Genomic DNA, 25708 nt, shown 5'->3' with positions numbered 1-25708 from the left:
TTTAGGCGTTAGTAAATTTAGAAACCTACAGTTGCCCATTATTCTTTTCCTTAGGAGCCAGCAAGTACTGCCCTAACAGTAGCCAGAAATTAAAGTAAATGCAAAAGTCCATGCAAAACAAAACATCTAAGATCTGATATTAGAGATATTAGATAATGTGGCAAGGTGTTGGAACAGGCTGCTCAGGGAGCTGACGGTATCGTCATCCCTGGTGGTGTTCAAGAAACACAGAGATAAGGCACCAAGGGACAGAGTTCAGTGGGCAGGGCAGTGAAGGTTTGATGATTGGACTAGATAATCTTAGAGGTCATTTCTAACCTTTTATTCTATACATTTATAGGCTTTTCAGTGATGTCCAGATTCAGGAACTTGTGGAAAGTGAGAACGGTGGTATTCAAACCACTACACACTTGCCCACAATGCAATTAAGAATAGTAGTGCAGTGGGGATAGTTTACAAGAAATCTTCATTAAACTGATAACAGAACAAAATATACACATAGGCTGTATAGGAAAAATAGAGTTTCTCTGAAGAAATGGGAAGTGTTTAGTACATGAAAAATCATTGATTCCAAAACACCTTCCTGTATATAATCCCTGCACGCGCTGCGTTCTGCATTGCTGTGTAATTTCATGTTGCCACAAATGGCTGAAAGCAAGATGGATGGGAGATTTCCCAATTCATCAGGAGCCAATAAGAACATCAGAAGACATAATAGTCTCCTTGAAGACCACTTAGCTAACTTAACCAAATGAGAGACTTCATAGATCACATTCAACTAAACGTAGATATTGGAGCTGTTAAATTCAGGTATTCAGGGATCACTCTCAAGATGTGTTCATTTTCTGCAGAAGTCCCAGCAGAGACATGTAACTCCAGAGAGTTTAGTTAAGGATCCAGTTGGATGATTTCCCTACTTGGCTTGCACTAATGCATATAACAATGAACTCTTTGTCTTGCTGTTCAGGCAGTCAGATTGGAGAACATGTGTGCAAAGGTGCCTTCCTGACTCCTGACAGTGTCTACACGTTAAACTAGCCTTCAGGTCAGAAAAGCAATAACGATAAAGCAGGCAACAGAAATGAGCTGACTTCACAGAAAGAATGGGGGAAAAAAAAACACCACCACCATTCAAAAGCTTCCAAAATAAGTAGCACGTTTGCACTCATGCAAATACTCTTTCTTTGAAGAAGGTTCATTATCATCAGGGAATAAGTGACAATGTGTTATGTCAGCAAACACCAGCATTACTCAAGGACTGAATATATTGACCCCATCATAAATTTCTTCCTAGACTGAAGGGAAGAACCAGCTGCCATGTTTATATTTATCTTGGCAGGTCTGTGGGTTCTAGCCTGGAAGACACCAAGTAACGATGTCTGCAAAGTGAGGGAGAATTCACTTTAATTAGCGTTACAAAGCTTCTTAACCTTATTATTTTCAAATATGTACTGCACAGATTTCAAGAGTGATATGAAACCTCAGCTGCATGAAGATTTCAGCCTGAATAAATAATGAAAGATAAGAAAGGCAGATAAAGTATTTTCCTTGATGCAGTAGGATCTTCTTCCAGGCAATGAGATTTCCTTTGCAAATATTAATTTGTACCCATCTTGTCTTATTTAGAGGTAGGCAGCCCTGAACATGACAGAGACTTGGAACTTTTGGATCTTTGAGTTTCCTTCCAACCCAAGCCATTCTGATTCCACACTTATTGTATGTGTGAACAAAGAATTAGAGACTAATTCCCATGTCCTGCTGCTGTAATCTGTGGCCAGACTCCTGCCATGTTATTGGTGTGGGGAGGTTACAGATAAGCTGGTGTTAGGTTGGTTCCAAAGTTTAGAGACACCCGAAGAAATATATCATTTCTAGAAGTATCAAATATTCTAAATGTACAACATTTTGAGAACAATACAGGTCTTGCTTTTTGGCTTTGTGGAAAGTGATGAAGATGCGAACAGTGAATGCTGAATTGAGACAATTTAGATGACAGATGTAGATTTTGCTCCTTATTCTGCCATAAATAGTGAGACTACACATACAGGTAGGAGAGAAAAAAAGGCTCTCCTAGCTGAAAAAAAGAAAAGCATTTTCTTTTGCTGCTGGCAAATAGAATGCAATGACTATTATTCAGGTCATCCTTATTTTCTGTTACAATGCAAACAGAAGCCTACAGAGTTGGATAAGTACACACCTGTCTTCATCAGTAGCAAAACAAATATTGATAACTGTGTTATCAACACATTCTTCAGACGACATGGGGATTTTAGAATTTTCTTTTCACTAATACCAATAATAAAGTTGACTTCATGAAACTATGGCTACTTATCCATGTATGGCCAATGGAAAGACAAGCCTGCACTTGTAAAATAATGATTTTCAGTATGAAACACTGGGAATCTTCCAGCTGTTGAAGACTTGTACTTCGTTCAGTTGAGTTGTGAGCATGGAAGGGAGTGACTCCTAGCAATAGCAATCATCCCCAATGTAATTTACTTCTCTGGGTGCCACGTGCGTAACTTCAGCATAGGAAGTTCCGCACAAATGTGCATAAGAACCTCTTTACGGTGAGGGTGATGGAGCACTGGAACAGGCTGCCCAGGGAGGTGGTGGAGTCTCCTTCTCTGGAGATATTCAAGACCCATCTGGATGCCTACCTGTGTGACGTGGTGTAGGGAACCTGCTTTGGCAGGGGGGTTGGACTCGATGATCTCTAGAGGTCCCTTCCAACCCCTACAATTCTGTGATTCTGTAATTCTTACCTTGGATGCTTTTCATGAACAACCTGTTACAATGAGAGTTCAGTATAGCAGTATAGTATAGGAGGACTTGGTACACAAACTTCATTCAGCTTGATTATTTCAATGGAAATTGCTGTAGAGACTTGTGTTCAGTTATGCAATGGAAAACCTTGACAGGAACAGAAAGGAGCTTCAGGAAGAGAGCTGGATCAAGACTGGGATAGAAAGTGCATGAGATGGGATTTGTTTATGGAAGGAGAAATCCCTTTTCCTGTATTTGCAGTGAGGTTTGACAGAGATGCTTTTGCCAAGAGCTCCTGTAAATCTGTTTTGAAAATACTAATTCAAAGGTAACCAACATTACCAGCTTGTTTTGGCTTTGAGGTTTGGACTCGCTTATACTACAGTGCTCAGTTAAATATCCCTATCAAAGGGATGCCATGACTTGGAATGTACACTTTTGCAGACGACAAAAAATAAAAGAGATGCACGGCACCAACTCTGCATTTCCCCTTTATTTCCTCCCTGCCTGACAAAAATTGTTCTCTATTCTACGGAGTGTTATGGATTTTCTCATTAAGGAAACAGCCCGCAGAGCAGCAAAACTTCCTTTAAGGTTTTTCTAAGAAATATGGGTTACCCTTCCTGTGCTGTGCATATCTCAGACAAGTTCTTCCCATTAATTCTCCTCAGCTCAGAATGAACAAAAGTGGTTCACACTACAGTCCTGGTTGGATATATATATTTTTTTTTTTTGCTGAGTGATGCACCTCAGATTCCATGGATATATAGTTTTCTTGTGTCTTCTATATAAACGCACACACAGATTTCATTTCATGCATGTAAGAAGAATGCAATAAAAAAGTCAAACAAGTGTCAAGAGAACTGTCCCTTATCGTCACTGATGCTGTATTTTCACTGTGGGAGTTTCAATTCTCTTCAGCAACTGACTCTTAATCTCACTTATGTCTATGTAATATGAATGTCAAAGGATATACAATGGGATATTTCAGCAATTGGTTGGGAAGATACCTTGAATAGATGCCAGAGTGAAAAGATGCTTCAGAGGAAGCTACAAAAAAAGATCTGCTGCAGAGAAATGGGAAGAAGGAACAACACTTCTGATGGTGTAAGACCAAAACACAACATTTTATACAACTTTCTCACAGGCTAGTTAATACTAGGCCACTTCCATGCATGAACAACATCTCAAAAATAATAAATGTTGCCTTAAGAAAATTGGTTACAAGGATCTTGAAGCTAACTGATGTATGCTCTCATGTCCCTCAAGGCATTAACATCTGATGTACATTCTGGAGATGAATCAGGCACTGAAGTTGTAGATGTTTAAAAAATAAGCTGCTCAAAAAAGAAAATGAAAAAAAGAAAGGAAAAAAAAATAAAATCAAAACAAGAAAAAATTGGTAGATATTATCGTGATTTTGTTCTGCACCTGTAAACCTGAGTAGTGTTTCTCAGTGGGATGCAGCAAGCTCATTTCAGTGTGAAAGGAGATATCAGATGCTAATAGAAACTTGCATAGGTTTCAGCTTGGCAAAACAATTCAGAGTGCTTAATAAACAACAGAGAAGATTTTCTTCTTTTATGATTTACATATAACTACCTTAGGACTTGATTCACCTCCCAAGAGCACTGGTAAGTACTCAAAGTGAGCACTGCAGGTAAGTAATATCTTCCTAAACTTCACTTCTCTGATGTTTAAGTCCCTCATCATGGCTTCAGGACTGTTAGCTCTCCAACTTGAAACGGGAAATTGCTTCGGAAGCACTTCACAGTATTATCATACACACACACACACACACCAAAAAACAAAAACAAACAAAAAAAAAAAAAGAAAAAAAAAAGAAGAAAAGAGAAAGAAAAAGAGAAAGAGAAAGAGAAAGGAAAAGGAAAAGGAAAAGGAAAAGGAAAAGGAAAAGGAAAAGGAAAAGGAAAAGGAAAAGGAAAAGGAAAAGGAAAAGGAAAAGGAAAAGGAAAAGGAAAAGGAAAAGGAAAAGGAAAAGGAAAAGGAAAAGGAAAAGGAAAAAAAAAGGAAAAGAAAAAGAAAAAGAAAAAGAAAAAGAAAAAGAAAAAGAAAAAGAAAAAGAAAAAGAAAAAGAAAAAGAAAAAGAAAAAGAAAAAGAAAAAGAAAAAGAAAAAGAAAAAGAAAAAGAAAAAGAAAAAGAAAAAGAAAAAGAAAAAGAAAAAGAAGGAGAAAAAGAAAAAGAAAAAGAAAAAGAAGGAGAAAAAGAAAAAGAAAAAGAAAAAGAGAAAGAAAAAGAGAAAGAGAAAGAGAAAGAGAAAAAAAAAAAAAAAGATGATGATCACTGGTTGTCTGCTGTTGAAGATAATAATAGAATTATTTGAGTAGGAAGGGACCCTTAAAAGTCATTTGATCCAACCACTCTGCAATGAACAGGAACATCTACAGCTATATCAGGGTGCTCAGAGCCCTGTCCAGCCAGACCTTGAAGGTCTCCAAGGATGGACCATCTACCATCACTCTGGGTAATCTTTGACGTGTCTAGCAACTTCTCTCATCTCCATTCCCAAGAGTCCTCCACAATGTTCTTAGCCACTGGCTGCTATCAAACAAAAAGAAATCAACTAGTAGGCAGAAGTTTCAGACTATATGGGTATGTCATAATGGTTGCATAATGTAGATTTAGTCAGGCACTGTCTGTAATGTGGAGACAAATTTCTATTTAGGTGAAGCAGGACATTTAATTTAACTTAATTTTATTTTTTTGCCACTTTACAATAATAACTACTACTGCTATTGTCATTTTTTAATTACAACTCCAGGATCCCCTTCTAGTTAATACTACATATTCTTCACCTTCTTTGTTGCAGTCAAAATTGAACAAATTTATCTCACCTCAAAATCTTTTTTTTATGCTAAATACATCCAACTACTCCAAATGTGAGAACGCTGTTGCACAGAGCAGTTTGTCAGATCAAAACATCACTAAGGATACAACATGCACAAAACACAGGAAAATTAATTGCAGCATCACAGTTTCTTCTGAGGGATCAGAAGGTTGTGGATGCCCCATCCCTGGAGGCATTCAAGGCCATCCTGGATGTGGCTCTGAGCAGCCTGGTCTGGTGGTTGGCAGCCTTGAACATAGCAGGGGGTTTGAAAATAGATGATCATTGTGGTCTTTTTCAAACCAGGCCATTCTATGATTCTATGAACACACAACAACACACTAGAATGGAGTAGGAGCTCAACAAAACTCATACTTCAACAGTGATACCTACCTATTGTGTCTCCTTGCTCATGGACCATGGAGGCCAGGTCTTTAATGATCTGGTTCACATCCAGCATGTCACTCTGAAAAGACAGAAAACATAAAAGACATTTTTTGTAACCAAGCTTTGTAACAAGAGGAAAAAAACAAAAAGGGGAAAAAAAAAAAAAAAAGAAAAAAAAGAAAAAAAGAGGAAAAAAAGGAAAAAAAAAATAATGAAGAGAAAGAATAAGAAAAAAAAAAAAGAAGTATATGTAGAATTAAAAGAAAAAGACCCAGTGCTCCACACACCCATGGTAAATCAAAAATCCCTTTGAACAATGCCATGGTGTTGCCATTGTGTTGAACAATGCCATCTAAGCAAGCCATTCATCCTAAAGTGTAGATTCTTACATAGGAGAAGCCCACTTTTAGAATGGCATCCATCTGGTAAAAAAAATGATTTGTAAATTGGTGTTGATCCAATAAAAAAATCACTGAATTTGAATCTCCTTACTGGTAGACTATCAACAAATCAACCCATCAATCAGCCCTTGTTCGATCAATGCATTCATTTATACCTTTCTAAATATAACAAAAGTAAAATTAATAGATTAAATGCAGAATTAAGATGGCAATCTCCAGTGGCTTTGTTTCCCTGCTATCTGGACAGTTAACATATACAAGAGCAAATGTGAGCATATGTTGACCTTTTATTCAGCTGCCTTTTATAAAAACAATTAGCTTAGCAATAGCAGACAAAATAATGCACTACCAGTAAGGCAACATTAGCAGAGCAGAAAAAATAAGACAGTCAAGAAGGATGCATGTAGTTTAGCTGCACAACTTAAAGAATCACAGCTACATTTACTTTCTTCTAGTCTCTGGGTACATCTCTGATTGCTGTTCTTCAAAGATAATCAAGAGAGGCCTCTCAATGACAATGGAAAACTTCCAGTGCTTTTGGTTCATCCCATCAGGTCTCATAGACGTTATCAAGGAATCATGTAATTGTTTGAGTTGGAATGGACCCTTAAAGACCTTCTAGTCCAACTCCCCTGCAGTGAACAGGGACATCTACAGCTCAGTCTGGTTGATCAGAGCCTCCTTCGGTTTGGATGAAGGATGAAGGTACGTTGACTTGGTATAAATGCCCCTTGGCCTGATACTCTATCATCCTTGCTACAGACCTTCCCTGTTGTCCCAGAACCCAGAGATTCCTGAGGAACAGTCTTACCAGAAGGCATTAATCCATACTTTTCTGTGTCCTTTGTCTTTAGTTCTCATGTCCTGCTGACATGTCTTTTCAGCTTTTCCTTCCACTCTTTCTCACACACATCCCCAACTCCTGACTCCTAAACATTTTGTTGGCACAAAGATATTAAGTTTCTAAGAATTTCATGGAAGGAGGAGATAAAAGGGTTTAAGGAAAACCTGGCAACCAGACAACAGAGAATCCAACACAGAGAAATGCGAGTGCATTGATTCTATTAATATTTCACTAGTTGATAGATACCAAAAAATCCAAACAACACATAAAAAGGCACAACAAACCTGACTTCTTTAGTTCACTCACAGAATCAATTGTCTGGATAACACAAGAATCATAAAATCAAAATCAAACACAAGCAGCACTACAAAAAAAGCATCATTAGATCTGCACAACAGAGGAGCAGCAACATATGCCTAACATGACATCTAAGATCAAGATGTTTTCTTTAACACTGAAAGTGTTTCTGAAGAACCTGCTTCTCCCAGAGCTAATTGCACAGTAATTAATTTGTCTGTTTGGATCCTGTTGCAGCTCTACCATCATGCTAAAAAGTCAGCTTGTTTCCATCTCGCTTCTAAAGAATTCAGAATTTGTTACGGATAAATCTAGGAAACAAAGAACAAAATGAATACACATCCTTCTGAAGTTCGTTATAAGAATCTAAGCGGCATAACATTTAATCATAAAATGCAACAGAATCACACTCGTTGGCAATAAAGCCTGAGAGTACCGTTGTGAATTTGTGAATATGTTAAAAATGTTGAATAACTGAGGAAGTAGGAGAAACAAAAGACTTAATATATATATACATATGTGAGGAATCATAAGAAAACAAAATGACAAAAAAACAAAGATTGGGTTAATGCATCACAAAATGCACTTCACTGATTCACTTGTCAGCCTAAATGAAGCTTTAATCATGTATGGTATTATTCATAACTTGTAAATTACGTAGAATGTTTTTTAAAAGCAATAATGTTTAAGTAACATTTAAGCTGATTACACCAGACCACACTGTAGTCATAAATCACTCACAAGGAATGAGGAGATATTTGTTGTGATTTTTTTGGGGTTTTTTGGTAAAGCCTTTTATGAGAAGAAGGTTCAGTATAGTATGAAGAAATGAGAATTAACTTGAATGTGTTGCTCTGCTCTCGTTTAACTGCTTAGTAAAAAATCATTAAGGAAATATTAAACAAACATATAAACAAAACACTGAAAAAAGTCTATGATGCTCCTTTGTTGCTCTTGGTTAAACTGCCATTGACATCAGTCCTCGATTTCTGCTACAAACAACATAAACACAATTCTTTCTACACTTCAATCAGTCCACTTTGTTTTGCTCCACTTCTTTTAAAGCACTTCAAGTGAGCACAGGCTAAAATTCATCCTTTCATTTGTACATACATTAGGTTAGATGGAGGCTATTTTAATATATCGAATTACACCTCCACTCAGTTTTTGCATTGGAATAAACTATGTAGGCAGTCTGGTCCTACAGGGGTCAGATGGGTCCACATAGGGTCCTCCTCAGCTACTTTAACTGCAAGGAATTGGGCTGCCTGCTTGATGATTCCAGGATATTATGATGAGAAGGGGAGGAAGGAGAAGGGAGGGAATGAGAAAGGAAAATCACACAGTATATGAACTATTATGTATCAGATTTGTCATTTTTATTCAATTAGTTGTGAATAACTTTGTGGCTGTAGTGAATGGATCTCTTTCTAATCATTGTATCAATGCTTAAAATTATTGTTCAGAAAATACGGGTTCTTTAAAAGCAGATTCTGAGGTGGTAGGAAGAAAAAAAAAACGTGGCTACTCAGTGTAAGTAAAAACAGAAGAGGCAGTTGTAAGGCACAGAGTACAAAGCAATCTGACCTGAAGGAAGGAATATGTTGAATAATTAAACCTGGCAATGTGAAGTTTCCAAGTACCTGATATATGTAAGCAAAACAAAAAGAAAAAAAAAAAAAAAGAAAGAAAAGAAAAAGAAAGAAAAAAAAAAAAAAGAAAAGTAAGAAAGAAAAAAGAAAAATAGCTAGAAATAAAGACCATCTATAATGGCATATACCCAGCAGCTATGTTTCTGCTTCTCCTTGCCAGGTTATCTCTATCATGAAGTACCTCTGAATTTGCCAAGAACCAGAGTTTGTTAACAAAATCAAATTGCACTGTTTTCCCCAATTTAGCACACAGTATGCAGAACTCGGAGTGAAATAAAGCTCCTCATAAATCTTTCTGACTCCACCAAAACTGGGAGTACAACAGCAGCCCCTGTTTTAAAAATGGGTTCTTCCTGCCAGCTACCTGGATTGGAGTTCCTTGTTTTTTAATCGTCAGCCTCGACTCGTTGTCAACAATTCAGACCTTACATTCAGCAGCAAGAGGGAGATTTAAATCATTCATCTATTTTTAGATTTTTTTTTTTTTCCCAAAGGAGAAGTTTATGTAAGACGAGTCATTCATACAGTCAGAATATGGTGAAAATAAATGTCACACGATAAAGATAACCAAAGGAAACAGAGAACTGCCAATTAACAAGTAATGTGAATGAGAAAACCAGAGAAACATGAGAGTCTGGAAAGCTAAAGAACTGAAGCATTTACTCAGGACAGACCAAAATGTGTTTACTAACACTAAGCAAAAATGGAAGGACTAAAAGAGTATTTTCACCTGACTTGGTATGTGAATAATATCACTGCGAAGTACTTAGAATTTGGAAAATTTCTTAAATTCCAACCCTTTGCACACAGTAACTTTTGGAAATACGAGTTTGCAGATAAACTGAAACTTTACATTTCCCATTTTTTACTTCAGCAAGACCACAATCTCAACATTTTAAAAATGAATCTGGGGACAAGTTGAGTCGTAAAACTCAGACATTGTTCCCAAGATGGGAACAACCTTATCATAAATCCCAGCAGCCTATTTCCCCGCAGAATGAACATTACTGAGATAGTCACCAAGACAGCAAATAAGTAAACCTCCCCTCACTTCCACTTTCATGACTAATGAGGTGAAGATTTATTGATACTGAAAACTTAGAACATAGCCCTGACATTACTCATATTCTAAGGACACTTCTGTATTCCAACCACAAAAACAACACTAAATAAACCAGAAAGGGGAAACATGTTCTCTGGAAAAGGATGCAAAAAAATAAAATGAAAATAAAATCACATACTATCAATATTTGCTTCATCCTACTTAGCAGAATTCCAGAATCCTTTATCAGTGTTAGCCCAAAGGATAACTCACACATGCTCCTAAGGATCTTTGATTAAGTTTGTGTAAAATTAGGGATCAGAAATATCACTGGTCTATTCTATTTAACATGCTGGTATATATGTGTACTTGCAAGCTATCCATTCACACTGCACAGGACTACCAATTAACAACTATGCTATTTACTGGCTAAACGTTCAGATAATGCTGAAATCTACAACTGAGGTGCCATTCTGCCCCACCACCTTGGAAAAAAGCTATAAAGTAAACCCAAAGGAAATTATGAAATGTGTTATATCCAGGTGTGCACACTCTCAAAATGAAACAAACAAACAAACCCTACTACTTACCCTGAGGTATTGGAAAAGGCTGCCTAAGGAGGTGGTATAGTCACCATCCTTGGAGGTTTTCAAGAATAGCATAGAGGTGTCACATTGGGATATGGTTAGTGGACATGGTGGGGATGGGCTGATGGTTAGATTAATCGTTCCTAGTGGTCTTTTCCAACTTGAATGATTCTATGATTCTTGAGGGGGAAAACAAGGAAGAAAATAACTCCACAACGCCCAAACACTTTGTAGTGTCAAGTATGTTCCACCAAAAAGATGCTGAGATGTTATACATATGCTATCGTATCTGCAATACCAATGGGACATTTCTTATTCTTTGGTCCGGTACATACAAATAATATATACAAAGTACAGAGAGGAACTAATCCATGCATGGTATCTATCTATCCCCTTTCTCTTCTTAAAATCAGAGGAAAGAAGGGATAGGAAAAACCTCATATAAGAAGTCAGCAAACTTCTCCGATGCTAGATGTGCATAAGCTAAATCTTGCTGTAACAGTCTTTCAACAAATATTTTTTCTCTTGACTGTGGCTGGGAAGAAAAAAAATGGTATTCTATAAATCAAACTGATTCGACCTAAGCAGCAGCATACCAGCAGAAAATTGTTTTGAGGGCAGAAGCTATATAGAACAGCATTTACAGACTGAATTAGACCTCCTTTGGGACAGCACAAGAGCCAGTGTGGGGAGTTACTCTTTTCCTCTTGCTCACTTATTTGTGCTTTCTTTCTGTTTTGTTGGTGCTGTCATCTTGGGAGGTGTAGCACTGCATTGCATAATAAAAACAGTTGTGTGTAGATGCAACATGTTAATCCCACATCTTCCTGGGGGCAGTGGAATCAAGAAATGTGGCATAAACATTCTTCCTGAACAGCAAAATCCAAACAGTGATGGTGTGAAAAGGGAGGAGAGGGGAGGCCTCATGGTGGCCTACAGTTCCACTGCTCTTTAGTGGCAGGTCCAGGGCCAGAGGGAATGGCATGGAGGTGTATCTGGAGAGGGTAAGGTGGGTGTCAGGGAAAGATGCTGCACCAAAGGGCAGTGGGCACAGCCAAAGCTGTCAAGAGCTCTCAGACTCAGGATTTGGACTTTAGGTGTGAAGCCAGGATTTGGCTCCATGACCTTTGTCTGTTCCTTCCATACCAAGACATGCTATGATTCTACGACATGCCTTGATCTCATAAGGCAGAGGCGAGGCTTTAGTAGAGAGGATCGCAACAGGGATGAAAAGAGCTCCTCAAAACAGCCAGCTGGGAACATTATTCATTATGCCCTGAGCATTGACCCAAGGATGAGTTTAACCTACCATACTCTCCTCAAGGCAAATGTTTGAGCAAATTTCTATGTACTGAAGAGGGCAAGGCAGGCACTTGGGAAATCCAAAAGACTATGTTTGTAGCAGAGGCAGGAACAACAGCTGCAGAACTGGTAAGAGAAGAAAAGGTATCAGCATATTTAAAGCAGCTCACTTCCCTTTGTCCACCCTAATGGACATCTCACATATCTTGTGGTTACTCTTTATTTTAATGATGTTCTTGAATGAATTGGGCATAAGACCTCCAAGTCACCTTCTCTACCACCCTCAGAACACCTTCTGACCAGCAGCAATCTGAGAAGGAGTTGTTTAACTGCCAGTTCCCCTCGAAAGCTCCTCTCCCCTTAGTCATCTAACCATGTCTGTAGACTAGACTTGACAGCTTGTGTTAATAATAGGTCTCATCTTTTGTGATACTACCCAAAAGGTGTGATAAGGAGCATGAAGGTGCTATAGCACGTAACTGTGAATATTTTGCTACCATCTTTTAGTCACCTTTCTCTAGTGCTTCACAATTGTGTATTTAAATCACATCACCTACAAATATTCACCGCTATCATTACCCTCCACATATTCTATATCTCTCAGTATCCTTTCATATATATCACAGACTGTTTAGGACAGATATTTTCTTTCATGAGAACTTAATCAGTTCCAAGTCCATGCTGAAGGTCAGAACTGAACTGGTGTCTCAGGGAAATGGGATACTACAAATGATAGGAATAGAAACTTTGACCTTTCAAAGCCATTTAGATGGGGAAATGTGAGATGAGTTAATTGAGAACCTCACCAATATTTCTCATTTCAAAGAGGTATCCTCATTTTATATTTAGGAATCTGAAGCATACAGGAATTAGCAAAGATCATATAAAAAAAATCTGGTTAACCAGGTTTTGAACTTCTAATTAATCTACATCCAAAATTATACTTAAAGGCAGCAGCTGTTAAAAGTATTTGGCTTTGTATATATGTACATACATGTGAGCACTCTTACAGCCATACTTACACATTTATTCTTGTATACCCAACCACAAACACATCCTCTCATACAAACAGTAACTATATATATAAATACACTAATATTTTTAAGATCTCACTTACTTACCCCCAACATGCACCAGGTGTTAATTGGGCATTTAAAGCTTAGCAGATTGCATTTAAGGCTTAGCAGATAGCCTATTTCAGTCTACAGTAGAGCAAAACAGAACCTAAATCTCACATGTTTTTCCTAGCTAATCACTTGTTGAAAGATAAGCAGGGATGCTGATATGTTCTGATAACAGGCTAACAAACAAATATTAGTATGCTTTGCTTAGTTCTGACAACAGCTTCTGTATTGATATTATTCTATCTTAATGGTAGAATGGTTTCATATTTAATAAGACTTGAACAGGTTGTTCAGAAAAGCTATGGATACCCCATCTCTGGAGATGTCCAGGCCAGGTTGGATGATCTATTGGAAGATGCTGGAATAGATGATCTTTAGAGGTCCCCTTCAATATCAACTATTCTATTACTCTGCAATTCTATGGTTCTATGATTCTTTAATATCAAGCAATAACTTATCAGAAAACCAAAAAATAACATCTGTGTGGAGAGCAAAAGAATTATTAGTCAAGGTGCAGAGCAAACAGATGAGTGTATCAAAACTCATCTGTGACAGATGAGATCAGGTGCATTTATACATTCTGTTGTGCAAAGCCATTCCTCCATTTCCAACCCTCTCATCTTCTCCTGGAAAGTCATAGAGTCTCCAATTGCTCACTGCCCACAGTGAAAGCTGTAGGGAGATTCACAGCATATGTAAATCGAAAGGGAAGTGATTTCATCACTTTCGCAACTATAGAATCATAAAATTGTTTGAGTTGGAAGGGTCTTTTAAAGGCCAGCTGGTCCAACTACCCTGCAATGAACAGGGACATCTACAGCTAGAACAGATAGCTCAAAGCTCCATCCAGCCTGACCTGGAATGCCTCCATTGGGGCACTCATGGGGGAGAATATCAGCTCTCCTCTGCAGAAGGGGTAATGCCACTATCTTATTTCCCTTTCCTCACTGTCTGCTCTTAATGCATTTTATTAACACAGCTGGTGCAAATCTCTGGGATATTATAATGCACAATTGGAAGCAGTAAAATTAAAAATCTATTAGACTGGTCACACCTAACATTTGTAGTTTACGTGCTGCTTACTTTATGCATTTATTTGGCCAATGACACAGAACAACTATTTGCATCCAAATAACAAATGCAAAGTTTAGCTTTCCCACAAACAAGCTTCTAGCTACTTTGTGACCAAAGAAAGATCAATATTCTTGTGTTTCCAACAAAGCACTGAGCCGCATATGAAAAAGGCCAGCAGGATAGAAATACTGCTTCTGATTTCTGCTATGCCAGAGATATTCTTGTATGACTTTTGGGTAAGTCGTCTGTCCCACCCTCCTGTGAGGTGCATCAAGGGGTCCATTCCATAACAAAGCTTATTTACATTTATGGGGCAATCTGACTGGTGCCACAACAGATGAATAAAACATACAGAAAGAATAAATGCAAACAGAGATAATGAATTGCTGATATTGTGGCATTCATATTCTGGAAACAGAAATGCCTATTGATGGAGAAAAGTTCTGAAGTTATATAACCATTAGAAACTAGAATACAAGTCACAGCTTCAGGGGTTGTGAAATTTGCTGGTCTGACGAAAGGAGAGCAAAAATGAAATACAAAGCAGACATAAAAACAGCCACATCAAGTGGAGAAGAGCTGTCCACCCATAATGATCCACTGCCTTATCTGAGAACAGTCTTTTTTCAGCAACAACTCAGTCTTTTGCAAGAGTTGGGCAATAAACACACTGATTAGATGCAATTGCCATGAACTGGTTCATGATGTGGATACCTGTCCATCAGAAACTATTAGTTTGCATTATACGGTTATTTTATATCAGCTTTCAAACTGCTCCAATGAGCCACGGGACTCTTCAGCGACAAACTGCAAGGAGATACATGGCTTCATACTGTAACCTACTTTTTAATTTGTTTTCAATTTATCTATTTGTTTATTTATTTATTGCAAGAGGGAATGCTATTTGGGGACATGTAAGTTATTTTACTACTTATAGCTACACATTTTTGCAGCTGTTCAGAAGATCTGCCAAGAACTAAGTGACCAAAGATATGGAAATTCATGTCCAAACTCCAAACTCAGTATCTTACACACTGACTTTTCCTTTAGCATCACCTACTTTCTGCCCTGGGCTGAAGTATATAAACTAATACAAGTAGTGTGGGAAGTAGCTGTAATCTATCTCACTGCCTGATACCAGCCCCAGGAAAGTTAGTTTATTGCAGGCAGTATGTTATCTTCAGAAATGGTAACGGTGCAAAGATTATGACAAAAACTTCAACTTTTCCTACACTTTGTTTGCAACACTATTAATTCTTCACTCTGGATTTATTTCCATGAGGGTCATTTAACCAGAAACATACAATGAAGAAATACGTTTTCTTTTTAGGAGTGTTCTGGGAAATCAAGCAATTAGTGCAATCTTAAACTGTCATGTATTATCAATTGCCACTCAATTATTTTCCTTGAGTAAAAACCTGATAGCAGAATCTGATCTGCAGATATGAACTGCTGCATTCAGCAGCTCTCGTTTTTTTAGGTGCACTATTTATTCTTGCAAAATAAAGGAAAAAATATCTAATTTTAACTGAAAAGGGAAGGATGAAGAGACAATGGAGAGGAGAACACTGACAATACATAGTGTTTTTTCACAATTTGCTGCTATATGGCTTTAAGTTGTGCCAAAGGAGATTTGGGCTGGATATTAAGAAAAAATGCTTTTCAGTAAGAGTGGTGAGATACTACAACAGGCTGCTCAGGGAGGTGATGGAGTCAGTGGCCCTGGAGGTGTTCAAGAAACATACAGATGTGGCACTGAGGGACATGGTTTATTAGACATCATGGGGATGGGATAATGGTTGGACTAGATGATCTTAGTGGTCTTTCCAACCTTAATGATTGCCAGTTCTAAGGTTGAAAATAGCTGTACTCTAAATAGAACCTGAAGTCAATCTTCAGCTCAGGTGGAGTCCATGGTTTTGATGCAGGGAGGACACTGTCTCTTAAAGACATCACTGGATGTTGGAAGCGTTTTTTCTCTGCCCCTAGGACAATCATCACATATCCTCATTCTACCCAAAGTTCAAACAGTCCTTAATGGTATAAACAGGGCAAAGCAAAAACACCACCTCTTAAAGAAGTGAAAAGAAAATGGATCTGCTATGACTTGACCTACGTATTTCCAAAAACAAACAGAATGTTCTTTGCAGACTACTTGAAATTTCAGCTCTGTGGACTGCTGACTATATCATTGACACTCTTTGTGTGTATTTTCAGCCAATAATGCAGGCTTCCTTAAAGGAATAAATGCTGAGCAAAGGCACCAGAGGGACAATTAATTAAAGCACAGCTAGAGGCTTAGGAAAGGAAGGCTTGACAGCTCAAACATCCTGTAAAAATCAGACTTGATGGAGCGGACTCTCCAGAGCACCTTCATATGGCTTTCAGTTCCATTCTGCACATACTTTTTAGAAGTATCCATTATATGCAAAATGATTAATCTCATTGTTCATCGATTACTCTTAATGTTTAATTCATAGTTATCTGTCTCTAGTTACTCTCTGGTAATTTGTTACTACTTTCAAGCTTAATGTTTTAAATTATTCTATCCTTTTTTTCAATGCTATTACACATCGAGTATCTCAATGCAGTCATCATGGCTCAACTAATCACTGCTGCACTTTCTGAGCCTGCAGTTGGTAAATTCCTGTAATCTCTCTTCATAAATTACATGTAATACTTCTTCCTCATCTCTTTCCCTTTGGATTGCTTCCAAATTTCTAATAGAAAGAACTAGTCCAAGCAGCGCTCTCTCATTTCTTACACACCTTCCCATCAGATAAACATCGCCTTAGGCAGATTCTGAAAAATGTATGGCCATTTGCATTACTTTTCAACTTTCTGTATTTATTTTCCAGATGGAAATTTCCACGTCTTGGTCAAAATTCACATTGTGCTGATGAGCAGCGTTTTGCCCATATCTTAGAGGTGAGTTGCAAAGTATGAATGGTCTAGAAAAGTTATTCTGTTGACTTTTGCAATATGCTCTGAGGTCCTCAAGGCAAGTCCTTCATTTTTGTCAGTATCAAGAAATTAGAAAGATGCAAATCCTTACAATCCCAGAATCACTCAGAACAAAAGTTTCCCTAGGCTTCCTCAGAAAGCACAAGAGGGAGACAGGCACCATAGAAAACTGTAGATTTAAACCAGTGAGATGAGTCTGCAAAATAGCAAGTAGCACTGCAAAGAGGAAGAATCCTCTGAGTCATTGTTCTCAGAGAGAAACATGTTCAAAAAATGCAATTTGGTCCACCAGCCCTGCAGAAAACATATCTGTATGTGCATCTATGTTCATGCTGATTGGTGGTCAAGATGCATCCAGAAAATGTTCTTAGTTTAGTACCTGGTTTAACTCTTAGCTTGCCCTGTCTGGAGTCAAGATCACATCTGGAGCACCGTCCACAGTTTTTCTTTATTTTCTCTCTCTGTTTTCATTCTGAAATGCCTGAGATTTAACAGGTTTTATTTAATTAAGCTATGAATCCCTCAATTCTACTTTCATAACCACACTGATTTCACTGTCCAGAGCAGCTTTTCCCCATCGGTTCCTCTTCATTTTGGCTTTAGATATGTTAGACATTCACTTCTACGGGTCCAGTTGCTATTTACTCCATCACTCCTTCCTTGTTTGCTTTTCTCATGTCTTTCATCTTGCTTATAATGCTTTACTTCATCCTTGCTGTGTCTTCTCCACACCTTACCCTTTTCCCCTTTGGCTTTTTGTTGTTATTGCCACCCACCAGAAGAATCTGGTCTCTAGGGTTGTTTTCACAGGGAAAAAGCACGTGTAATTTTATCATAATTTCCACAGCAAGGGTTGGAACTAGATGATTTCTGAGGTCACTTCCAACTCAAGCCATTCTGTGATTCTATGATTCATTAGCTAGGCAGATAGAAGATAATCTTATCTGGTATTTTGGCCTTCACTGTTCAAAGACACATGGAACTACCTATTGCTTTAGATCAGTACCACTGTAAGTTGAAGGCTTCAGAGTCATTTCCCAGTAAGAGCTGAAGAGAAGCAAGACAAAGAAGACAACTCACATGGATGGAAGGTTAACAGATGATCATTCTGAGCCCAGGTTTGGCTTCCTTTAGAGCACAATTCAAAAGTCACTTTTAAGTAGCACTCTGTATTTCAAACAGGTAGATAGGGAACAGTGCAGTTTTCTGGAGGAGGACCCCAAATTCTGGGGCTGGAGCACAACCGGGTCATCAATATTTTGCATCCAGAGATGCACATACCTTTCTAAAAAGGAAAACAAGATAGTGCCAGATACATTCATACAGCCGATAGATACACAGATGTAATAGCTCCTATGTATGCAGATCACTCATGCTGTATCAGTAGGTGTCTGACATTCTAAGATCTTCTGTCTATCTCTTAGCAGCACTGTGAATGACACTAGTAGTCAATAACTGAAATGACAGATAGGAACAACAAACAGCTCTCCCTTTGACCAAAGTAGCTCTCATTCAAATAATTAAGCATTCACTTTACTTCGTCAGTTTTGCTTATGTGCCACTGTCAGATGGGGGAGAGGCTTACTTAGAAAGTAGTCTAGGTCATTTAAACCACTAAAGGACAGAGTAACTATTTATAGAGCAGTTGGTGGATGACATGTTGATGTCTGCTACACCTGCGTTTACAGGTCAGCAAACTTTCCTGGGCTTTGCTTAGTGTCAATGGAGAGCTAAACATTAGGCTTGAGGAGTTCAGATTAAGGTTTATTTCCCAGTTGTCTAGGGCTTATAAATGCTAACCTGAAGATTTCAGAGAAATAGCCGAAGCATTCTTAGAGCTGTTAACTCTGATAATTCAAGGGGAACCAAGTTAATTTCCATAAGACTTGAAAGGAAAGTATACAGTCTGAACAAAACAAAATAGCAATGTATGGGAATTATAGGCTAGTCAGCTTACTGCCAACCATGTACTGACAATGGTACAACTGCTGTAAAAAGTAGTGAAATGTATGATTTGCAGTTGTGCAAAACACAGATGAGAATTAGCAGATTGCTTTAAAAAGTAATTCTCCTTACTTCAGTACTAGACTGGAAGGATGCACTGATATGGGTTTTTCATGGATTTGTCTAGGATCCTGCAATATTTTGGAGTAGAGAGGAGGGTTACTAAATACACAGATTCAGTGAAGCTCAAATATACTTAAGCTTGCCAGAAGACAAGATTAGAATTCAAACTCATCTTGTTCAATTAGGGGAACAATAAAAAACAACGGTAAAGACAACTAATGAACCACAGAATCATACAATCATTAAGGTTGGAAAAGATCTCTAAGATCATCGCATCTAGTCCAACTGTCAACCCATCCCTACCATGCCCACTATCCCCATGTCCCTAAGTGCCACATTTACACTTGAAAACCTCTACGGTTGGTGACTCTACCACTTTCCTGGGCAGCCTGTTCAATACAAAGGTCTACAGTAAGAAAAATAGAATAGGATTATTTTTTTCCCTGAAGAAGTTCTCAAAAATAAAAGCCCTTAGGGCTGCTGAGAGCAAAGCCACAACCTGTGGGCCTCCTGGAGGAAGTTCATAAAAAAGCCTTGGGAGAGTGGTGAAATGTGTAAGAAACACAGCCCAATAGACTAGAAAAGGTTAAAGTACATGTATCAAAAACAATAAGGCTTCTCAAACATGTAAAACTGCTACAACACGGAATTCTGTTTTTCTTATCCATCATGGATTGGACAGAATTTCATGGGCTTAAACTACAACAGAAGACATTTATACAAGAAGTTAATGATTTGGGTAGTTGATCCTGTCTTAGAGCTAAGAGACGGATTTGATGATGTTTAAAGGTTCCTCTTAACTCTGCCTGTCTAATATTCAATGCAATCAATACGAACCCTGGAACTCAGTCAGAGATGCACTATTTCAGACAGCAGCCACAGACTTCCTATCAGCTGGAGTCACTAAACTGATTACAGCACACACCTCTCCCCTAGCACTTCTGTGTTAAGATAAATTCAGCAAATCTCTGCTCTGCTAAACATCCCTGTCCACAAAAATAAAAGGCAAAACTCAATAAGCTTTAAGCAACTTTTCAATAGCAATGAAGACATTTTCTGTCATTAAATAGCATCAGATAGTAATCAGACGGGCACATCTCACCTCTTTAGCATAGAACAATAGCATTTGCAGGCAGGGAATTCTAACAACAGTGTGCCATCTATCAGCTGCATGTAAAAACAAACCACAACCAATCCCTCTCTTGAAGTCTGCACTTAGAATCTGCCAAGCATGTCTACACTGACAGGGCACATAGCCCTGGGCTTACAAAATCAGGAGCTATTAAGAGGATAAGACAAATAGCTGTCCTGCCTTTGTTCTCACCTTTGATGACCCCCGAAGGAAATGCTTAATTCTGAAGAATTTAGATTAATCTCTTCTTTATCAAGAGTGTAAATTCAAACTGTGAATTCACATCAGTTTTCCCGGAGTTGTTTTAGTTTGCATTTGAGTTGACTACGGGTCTAGAGTTGAACAGAAGAGCTCTTGGTTCATTCCAGACAACACACAACTCCCACTAGCTCAAAGAACAAAGCACTGGCAAAGCTGGTTGGGTCTAGCAGTGTGGGATGAGAACTGCAGGGACCAGGGGGAGGCGTTACTTTGGGGCTAAATATGCTTTTAAAAAGCTACAGTTAACAATGTAGCTAATTGGTTTTTTTTTTGGCCCTTCAAGGCAGATTGGCAAAATGGATAATTTTCCAACACAGAGAATACCATCATACCCTAGATTATATGTCACAGAGTGTAATGAAACAGATATATAGATATCTAATACTAAGTGATATAAACTTGCTTATCTATCTCAGGCCTCCATCTGCAAAGTTTCATAGTACAAATAACACTTCTAAAGGAGAGAGGAAACTGAGTTATTGCTTTGATTTTTGGTTGGTGACAACACTGGCAGCCTTGCAGCCTGGTAACTAGTTTGCATCAGCCCCTGGACTGAGCTCTCTATCCTGTCCACATCAACCACTGCTCATCTCCTGCTAGCAGCACTGGTAGGGGTATACAAACAAAGAAATGCAACTCAAGCATTCCCTTACATGTCAACACGATGAGGCTAGTAAGAATAAAAATATTAAAAAAGCTTTACTTTCCTTAAGCAAAATGAATGAATTTGCATTTGTTTGCTGTTGCCTGGATAGTTATAGATACCAAAAGCAGACATTTATCAGATGAAATATCTTGTAGAGACCCTTGTCCTATAAGACTCAGTACATGCATTGCCCATGGCACACTGGCTTATCACTGCTTTCCACCAGGATGTTGGCAAGGCCCTGTCTCTTGCTGAACATTGATGAATGCATCCTCCTTGCTGTCTCACACACCAGAGATCATAGCCCCATTACCAGCCCCACACTGTAAAGGAACCTCAGAAGATCACAGAAGGTCCAACTTCTTGTGGGAAAAGAGACTCTCAATGGGATTATATATCATCCTGTTTGATTGCATCTTGAAAATTTGCAGTGATGGAGATTCTGCCACGTCCCTGGGAAAGTCATTCCAGTGATTTATAGTCCTCACTTAAAATCATAAAGAAATTATTTCTCATATCAAGAAAAAACCTCTCCCAGGGCAACCTGCACCCATTGCCCCTTTTCTTCATATGCCTCCTCGTAAAGAGAGATCATCTGCCCTCTTTGTAACCACCCATTGCGTACTTGAACACTGTCATGAAGTCCAACATGAGCCTTCTCTTCTCCAGGGTGAAAATACATAAATCCTTTAATCCCTCCTCATAAAGCAGGCTCTTCAGCCCTTTGATCATCTCCATGATTTTCCTTTGGACCCTCATCAGCTTGTCCACAACTTTTTTGAATGGCGAAACCTTCAGCTGCTTAAGAGAACCTGAAGGACCCATTACATTTGGGCAGCCTCTACAAGCATCTACCAGTCAGCCAGCCTCAGCTCAGCACACAATCAAAATTAATCTCCCTTCACATATTTTGACTCTCAAAGACCCCACATCACATTCATAGGGTGCCTTCTGACTTCTCCAAGCATTCATGGTCAGGAATTGGTCCCTCTTTCTCAGCACCATCACACACTGCCACATTTAGATTTATTGGACTCTCAAAGTGGTTTATTAATACTGTGTGCTTCTGGTCTGATTCCCACTCTGACATGTGCACTGAACTCTCACCTCTCTCTCTGAAGACTTTCAGGGTTGGGTTTTGTTTTGTGGGGTTTTTTTTGTATCTTTCCTTTGGTTTATTTATGTATTTATTAAACAGAAAATGGATTGCCGTAAATTGTGCCCTTTCAAGTGTTTAGTGACAGAATGGAGTCGCCCTCAGTCACATCTGTTTATCCTGGTAAGCACATTTATAAAGTGATTTCCCATCCTCGTTACTCTGCCAATGGTGTTTCACACTGCAGCTACTTTAATGTAGCATTTTATCGCTTGTCCTAAGGGCTGATGACAGCTGCCAGTCGAAGGGCTTCATTCCAATTTTGATTCTGTTCTTTTTCCTTTTATTCTTTTGCCCCCCATCTCTCCCTTTATTTCCAAGCTTTGTGGACTTGTGGGCAGGAGGATTTAGATGAGTGACAATGATTTCCTCTCCCCTTGAACACACAGATATTATAAGCACATAAAGCGAAGTCACATTACCAAGGAAGAGTTAAACTTATGAGAAGTGTGGCTGCATTTCAGTTGGCTATTAGCCTTTTCACTTTCTCCTGATAAATTATCCATTAATGCTATTGGTTTTAAATTTCCCTGCTCCCTTCCTAACATAATTGGATTGTTCAGCTCCCAGGAAAGGAACTTTGCATTCTTGCTTGCTGTGATCCTCTCTCCTTCCAGAATTACTTCAATCCAACTAGAGTAGGCTAGATTTGGGCTCAAACTATAGGAGAAATGTTACTTGAGAAATACGCACACATTAGCTGGTCTTGAAGTAGTTCCCTCCTTGCATCAACATCCACATCTACACCCAAGAAAGACATCATAAATGTGGCAGATTAAGTACTGAATTATCTCAGTTCACTAAAGGAATCAAAAACTGATCTTTTCACTGCTATAGCAGCAACATTTTACATTCTTCCAAGAAAAGGGGAAGAGGTATATAGCACTGAAGAAACCATGGAATTAAAACCTTCATTGGGACTAAGTATTATTTTATTTTGGTGTTTGTCTCAGACTGAGTTTTGCTTGAGCCCTAATCGCAGAATCATAGAATCACCAAGGTTGGAAAAGACCTAAAAGATCATCCAGTCCAACCGTTCACCTATCACCAATAGCTCCCACTAAACCATGTCCCTCAACACAACATCCAATCGTTCCTTGAACACCCCCAGGGTCAATGACTCCACCACCTCCCTGGGCAGTCCATTCCAATGCCTGAACACCCTTTCTGAGAGGTAATATATCCTAATGTCCAGCCTGAATCTCCCCTGCCACAGCTTGAAACCGTTCCCTCTAGTCCTATTACTAATGACACGAGCTAAGATCGGTAATGGTAACTCCTGGTTTGCTCAACAGCCCTGCAAAGGGACTTCTGAGTTTCAAGACAGCACTACTCACTACTGAGAACTTCTGTTACTCTTAGAGGATTATAAAAAGTCAGTCATTTGAGGAGCTTTGAATGAACATAGATTTTTAAGAGGTTGGTCTTCATTTTGTTGAACTCTGCAAATCCTTAAGGTTGCAAGATTTCTGCATGTTGCAATCAGAAAAAAATGTTTTGTTAGCTCTAGAAATCTTATCCCAATTCAAAACACTATTGCTTGCCTGTAAGGTCGTATCACAGGACATATTATTACAGCATTCACTAATAAGGTCCAAGATATGAATTTCATCCTAAAATGAGCCAACCTTTCTCTTGCTCACATTTTCACTTAGCTTTCTTAAAACACAAAATAAATTCCTTCTCCTGAACTGATCTGCAATTAACATTAGATTCAATTATTATTTTTTTTCATTAGAATTGATTTTTTCCCCTGTTTTACAGGTGGAATGTACATCACATTGGTGAAAGGGCAGCTTGCCAGGCTATTACTTAGGTAACCCTGGCATGACTAAATAGAAAGCTTTTCATTTGTTCAATTAAATCTAAGTATCAAAATCAGGACATTGTTTTTCTTTAATTTCATTATCACAGACTGACAGTTTATAATTGCTTTTACTCATGCAGTCATCAGTCTACAATTACCAAGACAAAACTATGCATCTTCTCTCTAACTACTAACTACTAGGGCAAATAAAACACTGCTGTTAATAAGCAACATGCTATAGCCTTATAAGAAAGCAAAGAAAGATTAAGTTGGGTCACTGAAAAGCAAACAGGTAAAGATGCAAGACCAAGTGACAAAAGCTTCTGAATTTATCTCAGTGTTAGAAGGTGATCTCAGAGGTGGAAGATGAAACAGGAATGCAGCACTGTCATTCAAATTAGAAGAATCAAATACACAGACTGTTTTGTACAAATAGTCTGGACAGTATTTATCTAAAGAAAACCAGAGATGTATTGGTGATTATGGATAGATGTCAGAGCTAGTGAGACAACAAGCAATTTAGTAATTGAAAAGAAACAGGCCACACCACAGATGAATTCATGGTCCAGCAGATGTTTTAAATCAAATTGGATGAAATATGTCCTAAAAGTGTCTTATCAGACACTTTTATTATGAGACCTTTTAGTCATGTGTAGGAATCTACATACTGGAAATGTAGAGGTACGGAAAGGGTATCGTGCTTCAGTCAGTAAAAAGTCCCAATAAACTCCAGTATCCAACAGCTGACTTGCAAACACTAACATCTAATCTTTATTTAGGAACAACCCCTACTGCAAATTGAAGGTTACAAATAACTGAGCTTTACAAAAAGTCCTGGCTGCTTGAATGATGAATAGAGTAATAAAACTTTACACTTCATGGTAAACTGACTAAAACAGGACAAAACAACAAAACACATGCAAGGCTGTGATAGCCTGGGCCTTGCAAGTAAAACCACAGCTCACTTCTGCCTGTAACCCTTTATACAAGTCGATAGCTCAGTGGAAATGAAAAAGAAAGTGTAAAACAGTTGATTTAATTATTTCTCAGATTGCAAAGGCCTGTGAGATTGTCACTCCTGAGGTGACCATAGACGGTAACTACCCTGGAGTGAGGTACAAAACAATGATGTCAGTGCAAAAAGAAACAAGAAGGAAGAGAGGGAAAATAAGAACACCAAAAAACCCCCTTGAAGCAGGTCAGTTTCCATCATAGCAAAAAGGTTAACAGTCAGCTGCCTTTAGGCATTACGCTGGATGCCACATTGTTAAATATATTTATTAGTGCTCCAGGAAGCGGAACCAGCGGTGAGGAAAAATAAGCAACAAAACACCAAAAGCAAGATGAAAA

The 25708-nt window shown here is 38.4% G+C and overlaps 1 protein-coding gene across 26 annotated transcripts in view; it reads right to left on the bottom strand.

Annotated features, from left to right (window-relative positions):
• TSNARE1 (t-SNARE domain containing 1) overlaps nucleotides 1-25708 on the bottom strand; it is a 416856-nt gene that overhangs the window by 162770 nt on the left and 228378 nt on the right. For all 26 annotated transcript variants that reach the window (XM_085536897.1, XM_085536893.1, XM_085536887.1 and 23 more), the window contains one exon: nucleotides 6009-6081. In XM_085536897.1, the coding sequence (XP_085393023.1) occupies nucleotides 6009-6081 (73 nt within the window). The remainder of the gene's footprint in view (nucleotides 1-6008; nucleotides 6082-25708) is intronic.

This window comes from Coturnix japonica, chromosome 2 (genome assembly GCF_054131305.1).
Source record: "Coturnix japonica strain WE chromosome 2, WE-NBRP24, whole genome shotgun sequence".
NCBI lineage: Eukaryota > Metazoa > Chordata > Aves > Galliformes > Phasianidae > Coturnix > Coturnix japonica.
This window is presented reverse-complemented; position numbering and strand designations above follow the sequence as displayed.